The sequence below is a fragment of the Cervus canadensis genome, chromosome 4 (genome assembly GCF_019320065.1).
Source record: "Cervus canadensis isolate Bull #8, Minnesota chromosome 4, ASM1932006v1, whole genome shotgun sequence".
In the NCBI taxonomy this organism is placed as follows: domain Eukaryota; kingdom Metazoa; phylum Chordata; class Mammalia; order Artiodactyla; family Cervidae; genus Cervus; species Cervus canadensis.
In genome coordinates, this window is record NC_057389.1 from 100,666,262 (window position 1) to 100,690,739 (window position 24,478).

The window sequence follows — 24,478 nt, forward strand, 5'->3', positions numbered from 1 at the left end:
CAGGGGTTCTTCCAAACCCAGGGATCCAACCCAGGTCTCCCACATTGCAGGCAGATTCTTTACAAGCTGAGTCACACGGGAAGCCCAAGAATACTGAAGTGGGTAGGGGTTTACCTAAAGTACACAAAATCTGTGAACAAAATATTGACATTAACATCTTTATGGGAAAATATAGAAGATAGCAATTCAATCATGTGAGTAATGCCCATTTGTGTGAAAATAGTCATGTAATTTTCCCCTTTCCTGGTAGTCAAACCACCAAATGGAACCGAAGAACCTAACAGGGGTTTCAGAATTTCACCTTCTGGGATTCTCAGAGGTACCAGAACTGCAACCTCTCATATTTGGACTTTTTCTCTCCATGTACCTGATCACTGTGTTTGGAAACCTGCTCATCATCCTGGCTGTCAGCTCAGACTCCCACCTCCACACCCCCATGTACTTCTTCCTCTCCAACCTGTCGTTTGTAGACATCTGTTTCACCTCCACCACCATCCCAAAGATGCTGTGGAACATCCAGACCCAGAGCAAAGTCATAACATTTGAAGGCTGCATTACCCAGGTGTATTTTTTCACACTCTTTGTAGTACTGGACATTTTACTGCTGACCATCATGGCCTATGACCGATTTGTGGCCATCTGTCACCCCCTGCACTACACAGTCATCATGAACCCCCGGCTCTGCCAACTGTTGGTGCTGGTGTCCTGGATCATCGGTGTCCTTCATTCCTTGTTAGAAAGCTTAACGGTGTTGAAACTGTCCTTCTGTACAGTCTTAGAAATTCCCCACTTTTTCTGTGAACTCAATCAGATGATACAACTTGCTAGTTCTGACCCCTTTCTCAATAACATACTGATATATTTTGCAGCTGTCCTGTTGGTTGGTGGTCCCCTCTCTGGTATCCTTTACTCATATTATAAGATACTTTCCTCCATACGTGGAATCTCATCAGTTCAGGGGAAATATAAAGCATTTTCCACCTGTGCATCTCACCTCTCTGTTGTCTCCTTATTTTATTGTACAGGTTTAGGAGTATACCTTAGCTCTGCTGGTACCCACAGCTTACACTCAAGTGCAACAGCCTCGGTGATGTACACCGTGGTCACACCCATGCTGAATCCCTTCATCTACAGTCTGAGAAATAAAGACTTAAAGAGGGGTCTGAAAATACTCTTTGAAGAGGTAACTCTAAAATGTCACTTTGTCCTTGGGCTTAAGAAGTGCCCTTGATAGCAGAGCTCAAAGCCTGTGCCAAACATTGCCAGTCTTTTATCATATTGTAGAAGTAGAACATTGCCTCTTTTATTTTCCTTGGAATTTCTAGCTTGATTTTGACTTCATACAATGTGTGCCACACACTTGTATGTTTTGTCATATCTCTGATATGCATGATTTTTCCCTTTTTCATTTTCCTACTCTCACAATTGCATTTCCAATCTTGGATGTGAAATATTTGAAAATACCCTTTTATCTCAAGAGTCTACATGGATCTCTTAAGAATTATTTCCTCTAAAATAAAATATGTCATATTGAGTATTTTTTTATTTTGTTTGACTAAAAGAAATAATCATGAGCTGTACCATTCCCATAAGTGGGGTGAAAACTTCTTAGCAGTCAGAACTATTTGTAAGTTTACAACAGATGAAAATCTGAGACCATCATTTCTAACTTTTGCAAAAACCATTCTTTACATATCACTACATGAATTGCTCTTTTTGATAATACAAATTTAACATACTGGTTGTTGTCACTGATCAAGGGTATTTTCTACTCATTAAGCTCTTATTTTCTGCACAGTCTTGTGTCTACTCTATCTACCATAGTCACTAGCAATATCTGAAAATAAAATACATCTCCAAATGGAATCTATGAAGTCACCTATTACTAATAGATATAGTATGGCTACTATGTCCTTGGAGTGGGCTTCCCAGGTGATGCTAGTTATAAAGAACCCACTTACCAATGCAGGAGACACAGGAGATGTGGGTTCAATTACTGGGTCGGGAAGGTTCCCCGGAGAAGTAAATGGCAACACACTCCAGTATTCTTGTCTGGAGAATCCCATGGACAGAGAAGCCTGGCAGTTATGGTCCACTCAGTCACAAAGAGTAGGACACAACTGAATCGACTAAGCCTTAGAGTAGGGTTAAACCTAAGTACGATGAAACAAAATATTAAGTCTATGAAAAAGATGTATTTTTCAGACAGTTCACATACTCATCAACATATGGGCCATCAGTGTTCATTTATAAGGTATATTCATTGAGCTGAAGGACTGGAGGCACTTTTTGGTTTTTTATTAAATTATTTTCTTGTGTCTGTTTGAAATTTCCACTGCCTCCACAACATTTGATTCCTTCCATTCCTCAGAATGAAATAACTTCCACTCTTCAAAATTTTCTCACAACTGCTAAAAGGGCAGAGAATGAACAGTATTAATATCATCCACTATATATTACCTTCATAATTATAGGATGACTCACTGGAAAGCTTGGGTTCCTGTTGTGCAAATATGCATCTTTCCAGCCTCTCCACATGACCTCAAAGGGAGTCACTTTTCCATTTTTTTAATTTATTTTTGACATATTTTTGTTCATTATTTTATATAAAATAAAGTTGAGCAACAGAGTAGTCATGACAGTTATCTTCAAATTTCAAAACAAATATTTTGAACAAGCAGAATGAGACGATTAAAATTACTTTCAATTCCATTCAGTTTTATTATCATATCAGTTAGCTGTGAAACTGAGCAGGACCTTGTGGGGTCTTCCCAGAGACAGACCCTCTTGTGGCTCCTTCATCTTGTGTGCTGAGAATTTTAGCCTCTTAGGCTTTCCCTGAGACCCAAAGAACAGATTTAATCAGAAAAGTGTGAAAATGCACAACAAAGGAAAACTGTCAAGTAAGACAAAACAAAGTCAAGGACCTTTGAGCTTCCCTGGTGGCTCAACAGTAAATATCTGCTTACCAATGCAGAAGATACAGGTTTGATCCCTGGATCGGAAAGACCCCCTGGGGAAGAAAATGGCAACCCACTCCAGTATTTTTGCCTGGAAAATCCCATGGACAGAGGAGCCTGGCAGGTTACTATCCATGGAGTCGCAAAGAATCAGACACAACTTAGTGACTAAACAAAACAAAACACAAAATAGCAATAGCCTAGCCATAAAACAAAGTCAGGGCTTCCAGGGTGCCACTAGTAGTAAAGAACTCGCCTGCCAATTCAGGAGATGGAGGTTCAATCCTTGGGTTGGGAAGATCCCTTGGAGGAGGGCATGACAACCCACTCCAGTACTCCAGTATTCTTGCCTGGAGAATCCCATGGACAGAGGAGCCTGTCAGGCTATGGTCTGTAGGATCTCAAAGAGTCAGACATGATTGAAGTGACTTAGCACGCACAAAACAAAGGTAAGGACCTTTGCTCCTCTTCAAGGGCTATAGATAATTCCCCTTTTTTAACATTAAGGTTTTTTCCCAGCTATTCTTTTTCTTTAATTAATTTATGTAATTGGAGGATAGTTACTTTGCAATATTATGATGGTTTTTGCTAAACATCAATGTGAATTAGCCACAGATATACATGTGTCCCCTCCAACCTGAACCCACCTCCCTCCCCATCCTATCCCTCTAGGTTGTCACAGAACACTGGCTTTGAGTGTCCTGCTTCATTCATCGAACTTGCACTGGTCATCTATTTTACATATGGCAATGTACATGTTTCATGCTATTCTTTCAAATAGTTCCACCCTCGCCTATAGATAATTCTTGCACCATAGGTTTGAGTCATCCTGAAGAGTCTAAAACTCCAATCAGGTGGAAAATCTTAACTGCAAGCCGACCACAAGCTCCTAGACCCCAGACCAGTTGGAACAAGAAGATTGATGACTGTGATTCCAAAAATATTATTCTGTTAACTTACCACCAATCAATCAGAATAATGGCACACAATCTGATCTCACAACTTTGACCCAGTCTCTCACACTGTCTTTAAAACCTCTTCCCAGAAATGTATCAGAGATTTGGGGTCTCTTGAGCATGAGTTGCTGATTCTCCTTGTTTGGGACCCTGCAATGAACCCTGCGCTTTGCTGCAACACAACCTGGTGTCAGTAGATTGGCTTTACTGCACTCAGGGGAGCATACTCAAGTTCGGTTCAGTAAGAGCTGCTACTTACAAACTTGCCTAAATAGAACAGATTAATAGAGCATCTCTATTATCTAATGTCATGATAGGATGGGGACTTGTTCTGATCTCTGCAGGGCTTTTCATGAGTCTGTTGCTCTTCAGTCCCTAAGTCATGTCTGACTCTCTGTGACCCCATGAACTGCACCATGCCAGGCTTTCCTGTCCTTCACTATCTCCTGGAGTTTGCTCAAACTCATGCCCATTGAGTCAATGATGCCATCCAACCATCTCATCCTCTGTCGCCCCCTTCTCCTCCGTGAGTCTAGTGTAGTCAGACATGAAACTCTATGTTGTGATATTAAGACTCATCCATGATGTCGTGTGAGGTTGTACTCCTCTTCTGTATAAAACTCCTTTGATATATGTAGGCTAATGTCCCAGTTTTTAGGGGGGAAATGAGTTTATTAAATGTGAGTTGTCTTAATATAATTTAACTACCTTACATGTGTATGTGCCCAGTAGCTCAGTCATGGCCAACTCTTTTGCGATCCCATGGACTGAAGCCCACCAGGCTCCTCTGTCTGTGGGATTTCCCAGGCAAAGAATACTGGAGTGAATTGCCATTTCCTTCTCCAGGGAATCTTCCTGACCCAGAGATGGAATCCGTGTCTCCTGCATTTCCTGCACTGGCAGGCACATTCTTTACTACTGATCCATCTAGGAAGTCCTTAGATACTTTAATATCCACATAAGAAGCTTTGCTTTATCCCATTTAGAAGCAAAACTTCCCACTCCTGTTACATGTGATTCAGTTACTTTTGCTCCAGATACTACCATGACATGCATACTGGAATTTTTAAATACTGATAAATTGATTAAAGCATAGTTACATATAATAAATTGAACCCAATTAAAAATCATTAAAATTAAAAGTGTATACAACCTAGTTCCATTTCTATATATCTTGAGAAGGTACCCAATAAGTTTTGCTGCTTTGTTATGCACTTTTAATAAATGGAATTCCCCTGGCCTCTGTTTGCTTACTTCTAAAGGTAATGTGGAATAATAAACATAACTTCTGAGGGATGCTGTGAGAAAATAGGAAATCTATAAAAATAGCTGTATAGCTTAAAAAATTCATATGTAAGAGGCACATGTGTGTGCATTAATTGTATATAATCTTCTCTCAAATAAACACATCAATATACATACAAGCACATGCACACAGAAACATTTATAATCCAATTTTTTATGTTGAAAGAAACTTTTAAAGAAAGTTAGAATATAAAGAAATAATTAGAACAAATAATTTCACAATTTGTATGGAATTACAAAAAACCTCAAATAGGCAAAGCAATCTTGAGAAATAAGAATGGAACTGGAGGAATCAACCTGCCTGACTTCAGGCTCTACTACAAAGCCACAGTCATCAAGACAGTATGGTACTGGTACAAAGAAAGAAATATAGATCAATGGAACAGAATAGAAAGCCCAGAGATAAATCTATGCACCTATGGACACCTTATCTTCGACAAAGGAGGCAAGAATACACAATGGAGAAAAGACAGTCTCTTTAACAAGTGGTGCTGGGAAAACTAGTCAACCACCCGTAAAAGAATGAAACTAGAACACTTTCTAACACAATACACAAAAATAAACTCAAAATGGATTAAAGATCTAAACATAAGACCAGAAACTATAAAACTCCTAGAGGAAAACATAGGCAAAACACTCTCTGACGTAAATCACAGCAGGATCCTCTATGACCCACCTCCCAGAGTAATGGAAATAAAAGCAAAAATAAACAAATGGGACCTAATTAAACTTAAAAGCTTTTGCACAATGAAGGAAACTATAAGCAAGGTGAAAAGACAGCCTTCAGAATGGGAGAAAATAATAACAAATGAAGAAACTGACAAAGAATTAATCTCAAAAATATACAAGCAGCTCCTGCAGCTCAATTCCAGAAAGATAAGCAACCCAATCAAAAAATGGGCCAAAGAACTAAATAGACAGTTCTCCAAAGAAGGCATACAGATGGCTAACAAACACATGAAAAGATGCTCAACATCACTCATTATTAGAGAAATGCAAATCAAAACCTCAATGAGATACCACCTCACACATGTCAGAATGGCTGCTATCAAAAAGTCTACAAATAATAAATTCTGGAGAGGGTGCGGAGAAAAGGGAACCCTCACACTGTTGGTGGGAACGCAAACTAGTACAGCTATTATGGAGAACAGTGTGGAGATTCCTTAAAAAGCTGGAAATAGAACTGCCATACGACCCAGCAATCCCACCACACACACTGAGGAAACCAGATCTGAAAGAGACACATGTACCCCAGTGTTCATCGCAGCACTGTTTACAATAGCCAGGACATGGAAGCAACCTAGATGTCCATCAGCAGATGAGTGGATAAGAAAGCTGTGGTACATATACACAATGAAATATTATCAGCTATTAAAAAGAATGAATTTGAATCCATTCTAATGAGGTGGATGAAACTGGAGCCTATTATACAGAGTAAAGTAAGTCAGAAAGAAAAACACCAATACAGTATATTAATGCATATATATGGAATTTAGAAAGATGGTAACAATGACCCTATATGTGAGACAGCAAAAGAGACACAGATGTATAGAACAGACTGTTGGACTCTGTGGGAGAAGGGGAGGGTGGGATGATTTGAGAGAATAGCATTAAAAAATGTATATTACCATATGTGAAACAGATCACCAGTCCAGGTTCAATGCATGAGGCAGGGTGCTCAGGGCTGGTGCACTGCGATGACCCTGAGAGATGGGATGGGGAGGGAGGTGGGAGAGAGGGTCAGGATGGGGAACACATGTACACCCATGGCTGATTCATGTGAATGTATGGCAAAAAAAAAATTAAGAAATAAAAAATTTTTTTTAATTAAAAAAAATTTTTTAAAAATAAACAAATAAAAATAATGAATGTCTGAATTACATGAAATTCAAGGAATATAGAGATTTAGGCAAAATAATTTAAGTTAAAATGGGCTTCCCTTGTGGCTCAGTGGGAAAGAATCCACCTGCCAATGCAGGAGACACGGGTTCAATCCCTGGGTTGGGACGATCCCCTGGAGAAAGAAATGGCAAACCACTCCAACATTCTTGCCTGGGAAATCCCATGGACCGAGGAGCCTGACAGGCTTAGTGACTGAACAAAAATTGTGTGATATTACTTCTGATAAAAATGACATCTTAATTATCAGACCCACACTTATATTTATGGAATGAGAACTCTAATGTACCAACTAATAGGGCAAACATATCCAAACTGACTCATTTTTGTCTCCTATTAAAGTGGGTCACTCATACAAAATACCTTAATCCAGAGGAAACTAAATGACTGAATTGAGAAACTTAAACTCAGTTCCTGTGAACCGTATTTTATTGGCTAAATGACTCAATTCATTCCTACTGCTGTGTAACAAATTACTACACTAGTGTCTTAAAAATTAAAGTCCTAAGAATCAGAAGTCTAGTTTCATCTCAATGGGCTGAATACAAGGTGTCTGTGAGAACTGGGATCCACCTGGATGCTCCAGGGAAGAAAACTTCCGTAGATCACTTTCTAGTAGGCATGTGTATTCCTGATCAAGTGGTTCTTTTGTTGTTTTTGTTCACTGTTGTTCAGACACTAAGTCTTGTCCAACTCTGTGACCCCATGGACTGCAGCACTCAAGGCTTCCTTGTATTTCATTATCTCCCAGAGTTTGCTCAAACTCATTTCCATTGAGTCGATAATGCCATCCAATCATCTCATCTTCTGTCATCCCCTTCTCCTCCTGCCCTCAATCTTTTCCAGCATTAGGGTCTTTTCCAATGAGTCAGTCCTTCGCATCAGGTATTACTTTGTCATCTTCAAAATGGGCAGCATAGCATCTTCAAACCTCTCTCTGATTCCAGTTCATCCTCTAGTCAACACATTTAGAGGACCATTAGGATTACTTTATACAAACCTGGATAATCCAAGCTAATCTTCTCATTTTAAAGTCAATGATTAACAAATTTTTAATCTACCAGCATTATGCTGTAAGCTAACATATTCAAAAGTTCATGGGATTAGGATGTGGACAGCATTTTAAGGCTCATATTCTGTCCACTACAAGGCTTTTTCTGTTATATGTTATTTGATGTCATTCAAAAGCCCTTACATAAAAATTAAACAATTTATCACAGCCTCTGCAGTGAGTGAAAACTTTTCATTCAAAGTTACATACAAAAATGATTTGGGGGAACTTCCCTGATGGCCCAGTGGTTAAAATTCTGCCCTTCCAGTGCAGGGGATGAGGGTTTGATCCCTGGTCAGGAAACTAAGATCCCACATGTTCCCTGGGGTACAGCCAAGAAAAAATGATTTTGGAGAGAGAACACAGAAACATTCCTGTAACTGAATGTAACACAGGACCAGAGCTTTGTTACTCAAAGTATGACCTACAGACTAGAACCTGCAGCTTCACAGTGCTCAGGATCTTGTTAGCAATGCAGCATCTTAGAGCCCAAGAGACATTCAATCAGAATTTGGCCTGAATTAGAATTCCTGGTGATTTGTATGTACAATGGAGTTGGAGAAATGCTGGCATAAATGAGTTTTCTCACATTCTAGGGGTTAACATTTGGGGCAGGATAATTACTTGTGTTGAATGTAATCCCGTGTGTTGTGGGTGTTTAGCAGCATCCCACCTTACACTGACAAATAAGTCCAGGAGCAAAACCATCTCGGCTTGAGAAACACAACCCAAAGTCTGAGAACTGGAACCACACTGATAAAAATGCATTAAAGAGTCCATCCCTAAATTGGTTTGTAATGTTCAGCAGACCATTAAATGCCTCTCAGACTCATTCCTAAAATGGTAAATGGAGTTATAATAGTACTACTTCACAGAAGGAACTTCTCTAGAAATTAAATCAGATCATCCCTATAATGTACTAAGATAGTGAAGTGAAGTGAAAGTTGCTCAGTCGTGTCTGATTCTTTGCGACCCCATAGACTATACAGTCCATGGAATTCTCCAGGCCAGAAGGCCAGAATACTGGAGTGGGTAGCCTTTCCCTTCTCCAGGGGATCTTCTGAACCCAGGGATGGAACCGAGGTCTCCCACATTGCAAGTGGATTCTTTACCAGCTGAGCCACAAAAGAAGCAAGAAGGGAACTAAGATAGATAATGGTACATAAAAACATGTTTTTTACATCTAAACATATCTCATAACTTAGATTTTATAATAAGGAGCAAAATGACAGCTTTCTCCTTATATATAAATGTAAAATGCCAATCGGTTTCAACAAAGGTGTCAGGGAGCCAAGGACTGCACTGTCCAATGTTTCACATTAAAAGAACAGAGTTGTCCCTCCTATGATGAACTGAATAATAAATTACTCAGCTATAAAAAGGAATGCATTTGAGCCAGTTTAATGAGAAGGGAAAACCACTAGACCATACAGGTATGACCTAAATCAAATTCCTAACTATTATACAGTGGAGTGAGAAATAGATTTAAGGGACTAGATCTGATAGACAGAGTTCCTGATGAACTATGGATGGAGGTTTGTGACATTGTACAGGAGACAGGGAGCAAGATCATCCCCAAGAAAAAGAAATGCAAAAGAGCAAAATGGCTGTCTGAGGAGGCCTTACAAATAGCTGTGAAAAGAAGAGAAGTGAAAAGCAAAGGAGAAAAAGAAAGATATACCCGTTTGAATGCAGAGTTCCAAAGAATAGCAAGGAGAGATAAGAAATCCTTCCTCAGTGATCAGTGCAAAGAAACAGAGGAAAACAACAGAATGGGAAAGACTAGAGGTCTCTTCAAGAAAATTAGAAATACCACGGGAATATTTCATGCAAAGATGGGCTCAATAAGGGACAAAAATGGTATGGACCTAACAGAAGCAGAAGATACTAAGAAGAGGTGGCAAGAATACACAGAAGAACTGTACAAAAAAGATCTTCATGACCCAGATAATCATCATGGTGTGATCAATCACCTAGAGCCAGACATCCTGGAATGTGAAGTCAAGTGGGCCTTAGGAAGCATCACTACAAACAAAGCTAGTGGAGGTGATGGAATTCCAGTTGAGCTATTTCAAATCCTAAAAGATGATCCTGTGAAAGTGCTTCATGCAATATGTCAGCAAATTTGGAAAACTTAGCAGTGGGCACAGGACTGGAAAAGGTCAGTTTTCTTTCCAGGCCCAAAGAAAGGCAATGCCAAAGAATGCTCAAACTACCACACAATTGCACTCATCTCACATGCTAGCTAAGTATGCTCAAAATTCTCCAAGCCAGGCTTCAACAATACGTGAACCATGAACTTCCATATGGTCAAGCTGGTTTTAGAAAAAGCAGAGGAGCCAGAGATCAAATTGCCAACATCCGCTGGATCATCAAAAAAGCAAGAGAGTTCCAGAAAAACATCTGTTTCTGCTTTATTGACTATGCCAAAGCCTTTGACTGTGTGGATCACAATAAACTGTGGAAAATTCTGAAAGAGATGGGAATACCAGACCACCTGACCTGCCTCTCGAGAAATCTGTATGCAGGTCAGGAAGTAACAGTTAGGACTGGACATGGACCAACAGACTGGTTCCAAACAGGAAAAGGAGTACGTTAAGGCTGTATATTGCCACCGTGCTGATTTAACTTACATGCAGAGTACATCATGAGAAATGCTGGACTGGAGGAAGCACAAGCTGAAATCAAGATTGTTGGGAGAAATAACAATAACCTCAGATATACAGATGATACCACCCTTATGGCAGAAAGTGAAGAAGAACTAAAGAGCCTCTTGAAGAAAGTGAAAGAGGAGAGTGAAAAAGTTGGCTTAAAGCTCAACATTCAGAAAACAAAGATCATGGCATCTGGTCCCATCACTTCATGTCAAACAAATGGGGAAACAGTGGAAACAGTGTCAGACTTTATTTTGGGGGGCTCCAAAATCACTGCAGATGGTGACTGCAGCCATGAGATAAAAAGACGCTTACTCCTTGGAAGAAAAGTTATGACCAACCTAGAGAGCATATCAAAAAGCAGGGACATTACTTTGTCAACAAAGGTCCATCTAGTCAAGGATATGGTTTTTCCAGTGGTCATGTATGGATGTGAGAGTTGGACTATAAAGAAAGCTGAGCGCCAAAGAATTGATGCTTTTGAACTGTGGTGTTGGAGAAGACTCTTGAGAATCCCTTGGACTGCAAGGAGATCCAACCAGTCCATTCTAAAGGAGATCAGTCCTGAGTGTTCATTGGAAGGACTGATGTTGAAGCTGAAACTCCAATACTTTGGCCACCTGATGCAAAGAGCTGACATTTGAAAAGACCCTGATGCTGGGAAAGATTGAGAACAGGAGAGAAAGATTGAGGGACCACAGAGGATAAGATGGTTGGATGGCATCAGCGACTCAATGGACATGAGTTTGAGGAAACTCTTGGAGTTGGTGATGGACAGGGAGACCTGGTGTGCTGCAGTCCATGGGGGTGCAAAGAGTAGGACATGGTTGAATGATTGAACTGACTGACTGAATGAGATGGGTGAACCTAGAACCTGTTATACAGAGTGAAGTAAGTCAGAGAAAGAAAGACAAATATGGTCTATTAACTCATATATAGGGAATCTACAAAGATGGTATCAACGATCCTGTGTGCAGGGCAGCAAAGGAGACACAGACATAAGGAACAGACTTTTGGACTCAGTGGGAGAAGGAGAGGGTGGCATGATTTGAGAAAATAGCATTGAAACATTTACATTACCATATGCAAAATAGATAGCAAGTGGGAGTTTGATGTATGACGCAGGGCCAAAGCCGGTGCTCTGTGACAAGCTGGTGGGATGGAGGTGGGGGGGAGGTTCAACAGGGAGGGGACACATGTACACGTGTGGCCGATTCATGCTGATATATGGCAAAAAACCATCACAATATTGAAAAGTGATCATGCTGCGATTAAAATACATAAAGTTAGTCAAAAAAGAGAAGAGAATAACTTTCTAAGGGTTTTGCAGTATGTAGCCCCCCTTGAAAAGCTTTGCAAGTCAATGTTTTAATGACTCATCGAACCTGTTCAAGAAAGTCGCTTCAGTCTCACATCAGTCAGTGCAGTCGCTCGGTCACATCCGACTCTTTGTGACCCCATGAACTGCAGCACACCAGGCCTCCCTGTCCATCACCAACTCCTGGAGTTTATGCAAACTCATGTCCGTTGAGTCGGTGATGCCATCCAACCATCTCATCCTCTGTCGTCCCCTTCTCCTCCTGCCTTCAATCTTTCCCAGCATCAGGGTCTTTTCAAATGAGTCAGCCCTTCACATCAGGGGCCAAAGTATTGGAGTTTAGAAAATTTAAATTCAGGGTTGAGATAACATGCTGGGAGTTTAGACCTCTGGAAAGCAAGTGAGTTAATGGAGAAGGATCAATAAAAACTGAATTCACCTGGCTTATAAGTGGTATCCTAGGAGCAAAGAAACAGTAGGGGAAAAGCCTTTCTGGCCAGATGAAGTCCCACAGGGAATTACAGGTTGTAGCACCATGAGGGAAATGTATCTAATGGGCAGACATAGAGAGCTGTAAATACCTCCTCTGCTGCATCCTGGAGCTTGTACAGCCTGGGCATGATTGAGACGCAGTTTTTGCTCTTGGAGTCCTGAGGCTATAAAAAGCCAAAGCTTGACCCCTTCCTGCCGTCTTGTCTGGGGACAGAGCTTCAGTCTTCCTCCTCAAGTGTCCAGGAAGGGATTCAGACTTCCACACAAAGAACTTCTCAGAGTTCCCATGCAGGTGAGTCCAAGAACCCAAAAGACAACTGATGAAAAAAAATCAGAGAAAGTGAAATCCAAGAATGTTTACCTGATGCCATTTGAGCACCAGCCCCACCCAGAGCACAGAGATCACTGTGGTTGTTTGTTTGCTGGATTAAATATCAAGGTAACTTTATGATACAAAAAAAGAGAAGTGAACATTGGATTCAGTAAGGCAACGTCCAGGGATGACGATTAAATGATAGGAATGGGAGCCCAATTTGAAGAGAGATGAGAGGCATAAAGTGCTTCCAGTAAAAGTAGAACATGTATCCAAATATTTTATCAATTAACTGGAGGGCTGATATGGGTATCAACTATGTTGTTGTTGTTGTCTAGTCACTAAGTCGTGTCTGACTATTTTGCAACTCCATGGACTGCAGCCCGCCAGTCTCCTCTGTCCATGGAACTTCCCAGGCAGGAATATTAGAGTGGGTGGCCATTTCCTTTCCCAGGGGATCTTCCAACCCAGGGATTGAACCGGCATCTCCCGCACTGGCAGGCAGATTCTTTACCACTGATCCATCAGGGAAGCCCCAGGGTATTAATTATGGAGGAATATACAATGAAGAAATTTCTTACTAATTTTTATGATGGGCCATAATTAACCATGTTTTTATATTGAGAAAGATCCATGTCAAGGAATGCCTGGAAATACATGTTTGCAACAATAGCACATGTATTTCACAGTATCTGAGACATCTATTTCACAGTGCCTTCTGTGAAGTAAATAAAAAAATTTTTAAGATGTTAAAGGGCATGTGCTAATGATCTTACTTTGGAATTATTTCATTTCTCATGAGGCTAACTATGTATGTGATTTTGTTAGCCATTTACTTTCTCTACCACGAATTATCTGAGTCCTTTGCTTTTTAAAATTGGGTTAATTCTCTTTTTATATCAAGATGTAACAGTTCTTTAGTAAAACATCTTTATTGAGACACTTGATGTATAGATATTATATATACTAAAGGTATAAAACCTAATGCATTGACATGTGTATAAATTATGGAAAGATCATCAGGAAAAGCTAAGTAACAACAGTTGCTGTTTTGTGTGTTTGTGTGTGTATGTTCGACTTCCCTGATGGCTCAGACGGTAAAGTGTCTGCCTACAATGCGGAGACCCGGGTTCAGTCCCTGTGTCGGGAAGATCTCCTGGAGAAGGAAATGGCAACCCACTCCAGTATTCTTGCCTGGAAAATCCCATGGGCAGAGGAGCCTGATGGGCTACAGTCCATGGGGTCACAGAGAGTCAGACACGGTGTATGTTCAGAAGATTTAAGATCTTTCTACTTAGCAAATTTGAAGCAGTGAGCCCTTCCCTTTTGTATGGTAGGATGAAAGAATTTTGCTTCTGTTTTTCATTGCACTCTTTCAAATAAAGAATTAGAGTTTTCCCACAAGCTGGATCTTTGCCTTTTATTTACTTTATGTACGTACATATATATTTAGCTTCCCCAAGGGCTCAGTGGTAAAGAATCCTCCTGTCAGTGTGGGAGACACAGATTCGATCCATGGATCAGAAAGATCCCCTGGAGAAGGAAATGGAAACCCATTCCAGTATACTTGCCTGGGAAATCTCATAGACAAAGGCGTCATGTGTTCTTTCCATTGCTTCCTTTTATGAAAGAAAAAAAACTGTCATTTTAATATTCTTCACTTGCAGATTATTGTTCTAAACAAAGTGATAGTGAAAGTTCTGCATGCTTAGTGCTAAGAAACTGCCTTTATATGTTTTTCCAAAAATTTTGCATCTGCTATTCCTTATTATTATTTTGAACTTTTGAATCTAAATCCATTTCCAAATGTTGAATCACACTTGTCCATTATTTGAAAGGCATTTTCCACCACTGTTTGACTGAAGATCACCCTTAACTTCCTTAAGCACATTGAAATCACCAAATCTTCATAGAAGATGAAATGAGAAATTAGACCCTACAGTTTCCCTACATTTTAAAAATATTCTGTTATATTCTTTTGTTTCCAAGTCATTGACAATGTAATTTTATATTATGAGCCTCATTCATGTTGTTAAATTCTTTTATTTCATGTCTTTACATAAATGTCAAAGTCCAAGAACAACAAATAGATGAATTCACATGTGAAAAGGGAGAAAGAAATTTGCCTCCTCTGCTATCAGACCATGTTAAAACAGTCATATATATATATATAAAGGAAGCCCATTATACAGAGTGAAGTAAGCCAGAAAGATAAACACCAATAAGGTATACTAACGCATATATATGGAATTTAGAAAGATGGTAACAATAACCCTATATGCAAGACAGAAAAAGAAACATAGATGTATAAAACAGACTTTTGGACTCTATGGGAGAAGGCAAGGGTGGGATGATCTGAGAGAACAGCATCGAAACATGTATATTTTCAAGTGTGAAACAGATAGCCAGCCAGTCCAGGTTGGATGCATGAGACAAGTGCTCGGGGCTGGTGCACTGGGATGGCCCAGAAGGATGGGATGGGGAGGGAGGTGGGAGGGGGGTTCAGGATGGGGAACACATGTAAATCCATGGCTGATTCATGTCAATGTATGGCAAAAACCACTGCAATATTGTAAAGTAATTAGCCTCCAACTAATAAAAACAAATGGGAAAAAAATAAATTAAAAATAAATAAATAAAATAAAATTATGCTTTAGAAAATATTTTTATTATCATTTTCTGAAGACTTCCTTATATATCAGATGGTAATTTTTTGTCTGCATATGCAATGATTTTTTTTTCAATCTAACATTTGTCTATGATATTTACAGTTCATTTTTTTGCTTTACAAAAAATGTTTTAAAATTATATAATCAGATATGCCTGTCATTTAGTATACAACTCTGGTTTCTTGTTTGGTGTAAATAAATATCCTCTGGTGAAGTTAATTGGTTGTTTAGCTGTGGAATATGTATGTCACATATTATGCAGTCATTGAAACGAATAAACAAGAGCTATACCATCTGAAAAAATATATATATTTTTTATATTTTATATACATATAATATACATATACATAATATGTGTATATATTATACATATGATATATATGTTTTTGTATATGTATATTATTGTACATATAATATACATACAGATATAAAGGAAGCACAGGAAAACCAACTTTTGTTGCCTGCTATTAAAAATAGCCAACATTCAATTCATTGTCATTGTGCTTTGTATACATTCTTTTGTGAAACTTTGCTTATTCCTTTTGCTCATATTTCTCTTGAGGCTGTACAATCCATAAGTGTTTCAGACCATCAAGATATCAGCACTTTATCTTTGGATAAATTTATTTCTGTTATGCATTATTTTTCCTGGAAATCAAGGAAATATAACAGCAAATAAAATATCACCAGAACCAAAGAAGCTTTTCTTTGCCACATTCTCTTAAGAACCACCAGAGATTGTGTTAGTGCTAGTTGCTCAGTTGTGTCTGATGCTTTGCAGCCCCATGGACGGTAGCCCAGGCTTCTCTGTCCATGGAATTCTCCAGGCAAGAATCCTGGAGTGAATAGCCATTGAAATTAGGTCTTTATTACCTTTTGTGTCCACTGTCTCTCACTCTCTCTCTCCTTCTCTCTTTCTCCCAATATATATGCATATCTTGAAATTAAGCTTTAGAGAAAGAACATATATCTGTATGTATATCTATACACATACAGGCATACTTGTTCAGTGGAAAAATAATTTCTGTATCTTTGATACAAAGCAGAAAATGGACATAAAAAAATCATACTACAAGTTTATTGGTACCTGAGATTAAAAACCAGATTTTCTAGATGCCATTTGTATATAATCTGATCTGATCAGCCTAAGCTGTATCAACCTCTAACACAATGAGCATAATTAGGAATGAAAAATATGTGATAATAACACACCCTCAGAAGTCAGGGTGTACTGTGTGCGTGTGCGTGTGTGTGTGTGTGTGTGTGTGTGTGTGTGTGTGTGATGTCCTATGGAGTGTGAAATATCATTAGAACAGGGATACTGAGCTCATATTCCAACGTGATTATCATTCATAGAGGCCAGAACACAATCAACAGAAGGTACTAGAGAAGAGTCATTTAAACACACAGGCCACCTTTGCAATAGTTTCATAAACTTCTAGAGGTACATAGTGGCTTCCCAAGTGACTCCAGGGTGAAGAATCTGCCTATCAATGCATGAGATGCAAGAGACACAGGTTTGGCCCCTGGATTGGGAAGATGCCCTGGAAAAGGGAATGGCAACCCACTCCAGTATTCTTGCCTGGAAAATTCCACGGACAGAGGAGCCTGGTGGGCTACAGTCCATGGAGTTGCAAAGGACTCGGACACAACTTAGTGACTAAACAACAAAGAGGGACATGGTGTGTACTGTGTACACCTGATCTGAAGTCTCAGCAGCAGCAGGGAGGCCACCTGGTTCCTCAACATCCTCTGACACCATCCCTCATCACTCTCCCTCCTGCTCATGTTCCTCCAGAGATTGACTTTAAAAAAAAAAACTTTAACATCTGAAACAAGCACATTCTTCAGGGCCCTGTTTGCATGTCTTGCCTGAACACCCATGTGAAACAGTAGCCACACTAACTCCTTTCCTCATACTTGCTTTCATTTTCCTCATAGTGTCTGCCACCATTGAACATGCTATATATGATGCTTTATTTGTGATATTCTTTATCCATGATGAAATTTTAGAAGACTTTGTTTCTCAGAACCCTATACACATTGCAAAATCCATGGGCAAATATTAAAATTAATATTTGACAGCGAAATTTAAAAGCAACATTTCAACAATGTGAGACATGTCTATTTGTAGCAAATTTTTCGTGTTATTTTTCCTCTATCCTTGTAGGCAATAAGGAACATCACAGGAGTTTCAGAATTTCTTCTCTGGGGATTTTCACAGGAACCAGAACTGCAGCCCCTCATATTTGGGCTTTTCCTCTCCATGTACCTGATCACTGTTTGGAAATCTGCTCATCATTCTGGCTGTCAGTTCAGACTCCCAGCTCCACACCCCCATGTGCTTCTTCCTCTCCAACCTGTCCTTTGTAGATATCTGCTTCACCTCCACCACCATCCCAATGTTGCAGAAACCAATACTCAAAAAACCAAGCACCACACTCAGAGAGTCAGAGAACTCAGCTTTATCAAGCCAGCAGACCCAGAGGAGTTAACACTCCAAGCTCTGAGCCCTGAACAAAGGGGTTACAGAGTTTTTATACACAGAGAGGCAGGATTAAGCAGGTTTGCAGGGGCTTGGTGATTACAAAGAGCAGGACAAGGGTGAGTGAGATAAACTCCAGTTCCTAGTATCATGAGTCTCCACTTTCTGAGACTATGTGACCTACATGATCCAAACTTTGCAAGGAGCAAGCTGAGTTATAGAGGCAGAAGGAGCAGGAGGTTATGTGAAATTTTAACTTTTCCTCTTCATTCCCCCCTCTTGGTGCTTCTATCATTCATTGTAGAAAGCATCATCTCATGTTTTGGTAGGACATTCAGAGCTCCCCATCGTTTAAAGGGCTATATTGAGCTATTACCATTTGTAACTTTACGGATTTAATTTGAAAGGTTATGAACTGGGTAGCAGCATTGAGAATACAAGGGCCAAACAAGAGTGCCCTCCACAAAGAATATGAAGACAGGACCAGTTAAAGGGAGAAGCCACGATGCCCAGCTCCAGATATTGTTCCAGTTACCCCAGGAATTAGCTAGTTTCTCTCTCCATTTTATGATTTGTTCCCTTAGCTGTTGGGCCATGTCCCTGACTATTTCTGATTGGTTTACATAAAGGCAGCATTCTTCATTCAAGAAGAGGCAGAGTCCTCTCTTTTCAGCTGTCAGTAGGTCCAGCCCTCTGCTATTCTGTAAAACCACCTCAGCCAGGGAGACTAGCTGGTCCTGTAATGAAGAGCATGGCAATAATACTGATTAGGGATCGAGCCAGAATTGACAATGAAAGTCCATTGATATTTTTTGATAGCTGGATCCTCAAGCTTCCACCACGCATTGACCAGCCAGTTGCCGGAGTGTTGCTGGAGCAAGGCTGAAGAATCCTCAAGCTTCTGCCATGCGTTGACTAGTCAGCTTCTGAAGTGACTAGGGCAGGGCTCAGCGTCCTTCATGGGTGAGGGCCGTTGTCTTTGGAACTGGACCTTGAGGGAGGGGGTTTTGGGGGTCCCAAACTGCCTTCCAGGTGTCATCACAGGAAGCTGCTGACTTCTTGACTCTGGTCTGTGGATCCAAGGGATGACACCTATAACTCTATCAGCAGTAGGGGTTGCCAGGACGACTGTGCGAGGGCCTGTCCAAACTGGCTAAAGTGTTTTTGTTTTGTTTTGTTTTTTTCTAATCTTTAACCCATACTTCATCTCCTGGCTCAGAGGGATGAACCCAATTGCCCAAAGGAATGGGTGTCCTTTGTAAGGTTTACTGGGGATACGGTGGAAGACTCTTCCCAGGGCCTGGAGGTGTTGGGACATCTCCTGGTCAGCTAGCTGTTGGTGGCCTCCCTTGAGCTTTTCTATCACTGGGGGTGGTCTCTTGTATAAGATCTCAAAGGGAGAATAGCCTGAGGAATTTGGGGTGCACTTACATAGGGAGATGAGAGTCCACAGAATAAGACAGCTTGTTCCAGCATTGTTTGGGTGTTAACCAGGGGATATTCTTGTCATACTACTACTTGGAGAAACAAACTTAATAAGAAGGTTAAGGATATATGGCCCAAAGATTAATAGAAGTAGGAAAGATGTTGTGGGGCTAGCCAGGAGAACCAGGTCCAGACATTGGTTCATGACATTAGTGTTTCTCTAGGTATGAGAAGATGCAAGAATTCGGACTCATAAAAATCTTTACCTAAAAACATTTGACTATCTGAAGGGCTGTTTTTCTGGGTTTTTCCCAGAGCACCAAGTGCCTTATTTTTTTTCTCTCCACCCTGAACTTCTTTCAAGGGGATGTTGAAGGTCAGCATCTTGTAGTGGCTATGATTTAATCTTTGTAGAGGCAGCTGACGAGGGTCAACTTCCAATCAGCAGGGCCCCTTCATAGCCACATATTTGACCATATTTTGGGGACATTTCATGATCATTGTGTCCTGCAGTCCTGGGAAGGCTCATTCCCAGGTCTAACAAAGATTCCATTGACAGGCCACTCAGTGTGTTGTGACTAGACCAGGCCTTGTAAGGAGCAAAAGTCTCTAGAACATACCTGCCTTACTAACCTCTAGGTCCAGAAAAATATTTGCTCTTGTTGCTTCTTCCCATATCTAGAGTTACACTATTACAATTATTGATCTCATATGAAACTGCATATCAGCAGTTTATCACAGGCTCGGTCACACATTTAGTAATGTAAGAAATAATCTTCTGAAGCAAGCTACATAGAAAATAATATAGCTAGCAGCTATTAGTAAGGTCACAAGCAAGAATTTAAGTCAAGATCTTTTATTGGGTATAGCTCAATATACCCCAGGTCATCTGACTCAGTTAAATAATTATAGCCAAGTGTTCATCTCCTGGTTGTACATCATGGAGCATCAGACCTTTATCCAGAGATTGGTTACTGAGATAAGCTTTAGAAACAATCTTAGAGTGTACTTTTTAATAACTTAATTAAACTTTTTAGCAATATAACATAGCAAAGAACTATCTCAGAAGTGAGTAAGCACAGACCTTAATTAACAAACTAGAACTTAATATTCAGTGAAACATGAATTTTTTTTTTTTTTTTTTTAGAACTCATTGTGAGGGCATTAACAATGTAGCCAGGGAAGGCTTTAACCCATCAAATAAAAATGAGGTCTGTCAGGAAGCTGGGAAAAGCCAAGCAGCCATCTTGGATTTCCCATAGCCCTGGCTCTTTGATTTTCAGCTGTTGTTTATCCATTTTTAATTTCCTGATTTAGGAGCAGACTATTGCCATGTTTTAAGAACATCAGGATAGCAAAAGTCTTACCGTGAGGGGTTACTTTTTGTAGAAGCAGAATGAGCTTTGTCTACATGTACCATAATCTTAAATCTTTATTTACTTTACCAAAGTAACAAAAGATTTTAAAAGCAACTATAAATCACTTAAAGACAAAGAATTTATAATTTGTTATCAAAAGCTGCATTCTAAGAAAACTTTACTTTCTAAACAAAGAGAAGGCCAAATTCTAGCCTGGTACCAGCTTACTGTTAATAACAAAATTTGTTTATCTCTTTAATCTTAGAAAGTCTTTTCCATAAATCTTGAAGAACTAGCAGTATTCTTCTAAAGGCATGAGACTAAAACCATAGAAGGCATGTTTAAAATCTGATTCTATTGCAATTGACAAAGAAACCTGGTCATAAAATTTTAATATGATAACTAGAATTATAATTGACCATATTTTATCAGGGCATATCAGATCTATATGAATTTCACACAATTTTAAGATATCTATTTAGTAACATCAACCATACAGTATAACCTGAAAAGATTTATCACCCCTCTAGCAGTACTTCCCATGTAATTTAACATGTCCAATGAACCCAGGTAGCTACTAAGTTACCTGTCTCAGGGGCCCCCTGAAGCATCCCAAAGTTAGCTAGAAGTCAAGTTATTTAGGAAGTTTTGTCAATAAATATCAAAAGGATTTATAACAGTCAGGTAGGATAATATAAGTTACTGGGAAATAATAGCTATTTACTTAGCCAAAGTTAACAAAAGATTTCAAAAGTAAACATAGGACAGATCAATTAAGAGGAAAAGAAAGTTAAATTTATTATTAAAAGCAGTTCAACATCTGAAGAAAGTTATGTCCTCTTAACAGAGAGAAAGGCTGAATTCAAGTTTTGCACCAGCTTACTTTAAACTCATTTAGGTAAACTTAATTAAATTTATTTTAAACTTGGTCAGTACTAATCATGCACAATTTTTTTTCAGGGTCACTTGCCACAAACCTTCTAATCACTTTTTCTAACAGCCACCTATAAGTCAGACCTATTTTTTTCCCTTCATAAAATGTAATTTTATTTTTTATACTTTTTTTATTAAAAACATACCTCCTACTTCCTTATTAGATTAACAAACAAGCATTAATACTAGATATTTAATATTGAATATTTCCCAGTTCACATGAATCTGAAATTTATTTAGGTTAATTTTTCTTGTATTTAGAATTGTTTGATTTGTAAGCGCTTACTTTTCTTAAGGCCAATTAAATTAGAATTCATTTACAACTTCAACAATATTATCAGAAAAAAACAAAAGACATACACAGAGATATACATAAACCAGACAGACAGATTGACAGAGATCTTGTCGTTTTCTATTTGAGATTTAAAATATCTCTTTTACACCCCCCTACCCCTTTTTTTTCTTTGCTTGAAGTTCTAATTTGCCCAAAGCTGAGGTCTCAGGCAAAGTTGGCTGTGTATTTTAAGGACATGGAAAGGGTTAACTTCAAGGTTTCTCCTAGGTAGGCCTTTTAACAAGCTAGTTGTTTTTAATTGTATATGCAAAAAGAACTGTTTTTGCAGTTTCCAAAAAGAAAAATTTCTCTCACTCCGTTCAATCAGCAATCTCACACTCACAATCATTCAGAGGTTATCACAATGCCTCCTTTCTCCCGAGTCCCCAGGTTTCCTTAACTGTTGCTCCCTTCCCGGGAGCTCCAAGGAGGTGATGAGTCTCCCAGTTGGAGTAGGATCTGACTGGGGACTGGCCTGGGGCCTTACCTGATCCTGTGGCCATTCCTGGTGGGTTGGTCCGTCCCTCCAATGAGTCCTTATAATACTTAATTTATTTCAGTTGGGTCTCAGCCGTCCAGAGAGTCAGAACACTGATCTGAAAGAGAACCTGGAATACCATCAGGTGGCACGCCTCCTTGTTCGTCTCGGGATTTCTTTGCTCCAACTCAGCCAAGCCACCAGTGTGGCAACTTAAAGGGCCAGCATGGTTGGAATCTCGCTGGGGCCTCCAGAAATGTTGCAGAAACCAGTACTGGAGAAACCAAGCACCACACTCAGAGAGTTGCAGAGCTCAGGCTTATTATGCCGGCGGGCCCAGAGGAGTTAACCCTCCAAGCTCTGAGCCCCGAACAAAGGGGTTGCAGAGTTTTTATACATGGACAGGCATGATTAAGCAGATTTGCAGGGGCTTGGTGATTGCAAAAAGCAGGACATGGGTGAGTGAGATAAGCTCCAGTTCCTAATATTGTGAGTCCCCACCTTCTGAGACTACGTGACCTACGTGATCCAGGCTTTGCAAGGAGCAAGCTGAGTTACCAAGGCAGAAGGAGCTGCTGCTGCTGCTAAGTCACTTCAGTCGTGTCCGACTCTGTGCGACCCCATAGATGGCAGCCCACCAGGCTCCTACATCCCTGGGATTCTCCAGGCAAGAATGCTGGAGTGGGTTGCCATTTCCTTCTCCAATGCATGCACGCATGCTAAGTCTCTTCAGTCATGTCCGACTCTGTGCGATGCTATGGAGCAGGAGGTTATGTAAAATTTTAATTTTTCCTCTTCACCAAAGATGATGTGGAACATCCAGACCCAGAGCACAGTCATAACATTTGAAGCCTGCATCACCCAGGTGTACTTTTTCATTCTGTTTGCAGAGTTGGACAATTTCCTCCTGACCATGATGGCCTACGATCAGTATGTGGCCATCTGTCACCCCCTGCACTACACAGTCATCATGAACCCCCGGCTCTGTTGGCTGTTGGTGCTGGTGTGCTGGATGATCAGTGTCCTGCATTCCTTGTTAGAAAGCTTAATGATGTGCCGACTGTCTCTCTGTACAGTCTTAGAAGTTTCTCACTTTTTCTGTGAACTCAATCAAAGGATCCAACTTGCCAATTCTGACACTTTTCTCAATAACATGGTGATGTATTTTGTAGCTGTGTTCCTGGATGGTGGTTCCCTCTTTGGTATCATTTATTCATATTCTAAGACAGTGTTCTGCATACGTGAAATCTCATCATCTCAGGGGAAGTATAAAGCATTTTCCACCTATGCATCTCACCGTCCATTTGTCTCCTTATTTTATTGTACAGGTTTAGGAGTGTACCTCAGCTCTGCTGCTACCCACAGCTCACACTCAAGCGTAACAGCCTCAGTGATGTACATTATGGTCACACCCATGCTGAACCCCTTCACCTACAGGCTGAGAAATAAAGACTTAAAGAGAGGTCTGAAAATGCTCTTTGGAAAGGTGTCTCTAAAAGGGTCTATTTATCCTAGGACTTAAGAAGCACCCTGGGTAGCAGAGCTCAACATAAGGGCCAGATGTTGCCACTCTTTGATGAGACTCTAAACATAGAACATGCCTCTTCCATTTTGGGGGGAGGGGAAGGGGTGGATTTCTATTTTGATTTCAAATTCTCTATACAATTTATGTAACTCTGTTTTACATTTTGTAATACCTCTTATAACCAGGATTTTTCCATTTTTCATTTTTCAAATCTCATCATTGTATTCCCAAACTTGTTTGTGAAATATTTGGAAATTCCCACTTATCTCAAGGAACCGCATGGATCCCTATAGATAATTTCTTCTCAAATAAAATAGATCGTA

General features: G+C 39.9%; 1 protein-coding gene and 1 pseudogene across 1 annotated transcript; both read left to right on the top strand.

Annotated features, from left to right (window-relative positions):
• The first annotated feature begins 256 nt into the window (after positions 1–256).
• LOC122440638 (olfactory receptor 7A17-like) lies at positions 257–1,231 on the top strand. The gene has a single exon (XM_043467118.1). It carries the CDS (start codon positions 263–265, stop codon positions 1,229–1,231), a length of 969 nt encoding a protein of 322 aa, XP_043323053.1. The 5' UTR covers positions 257–262.
• Positions 1,232–12,921: 11,690 nt separating this feature from the next.
• LOC122441009 lies at positions 12,922–24,152 on the top strand (annotated as a pseudogene).
• Positions 24,153–24,478: the final 326 nt, after the last annotated feature.

Coding starts and splice junctions, on each gene's coding strand:
- LOC122440638 (XM_043467118.1), top strand. CDS start 263: ATGGAACCGAAGAACCTAACAGGGGTTTCAGAATTTCACCTTCTGGGA.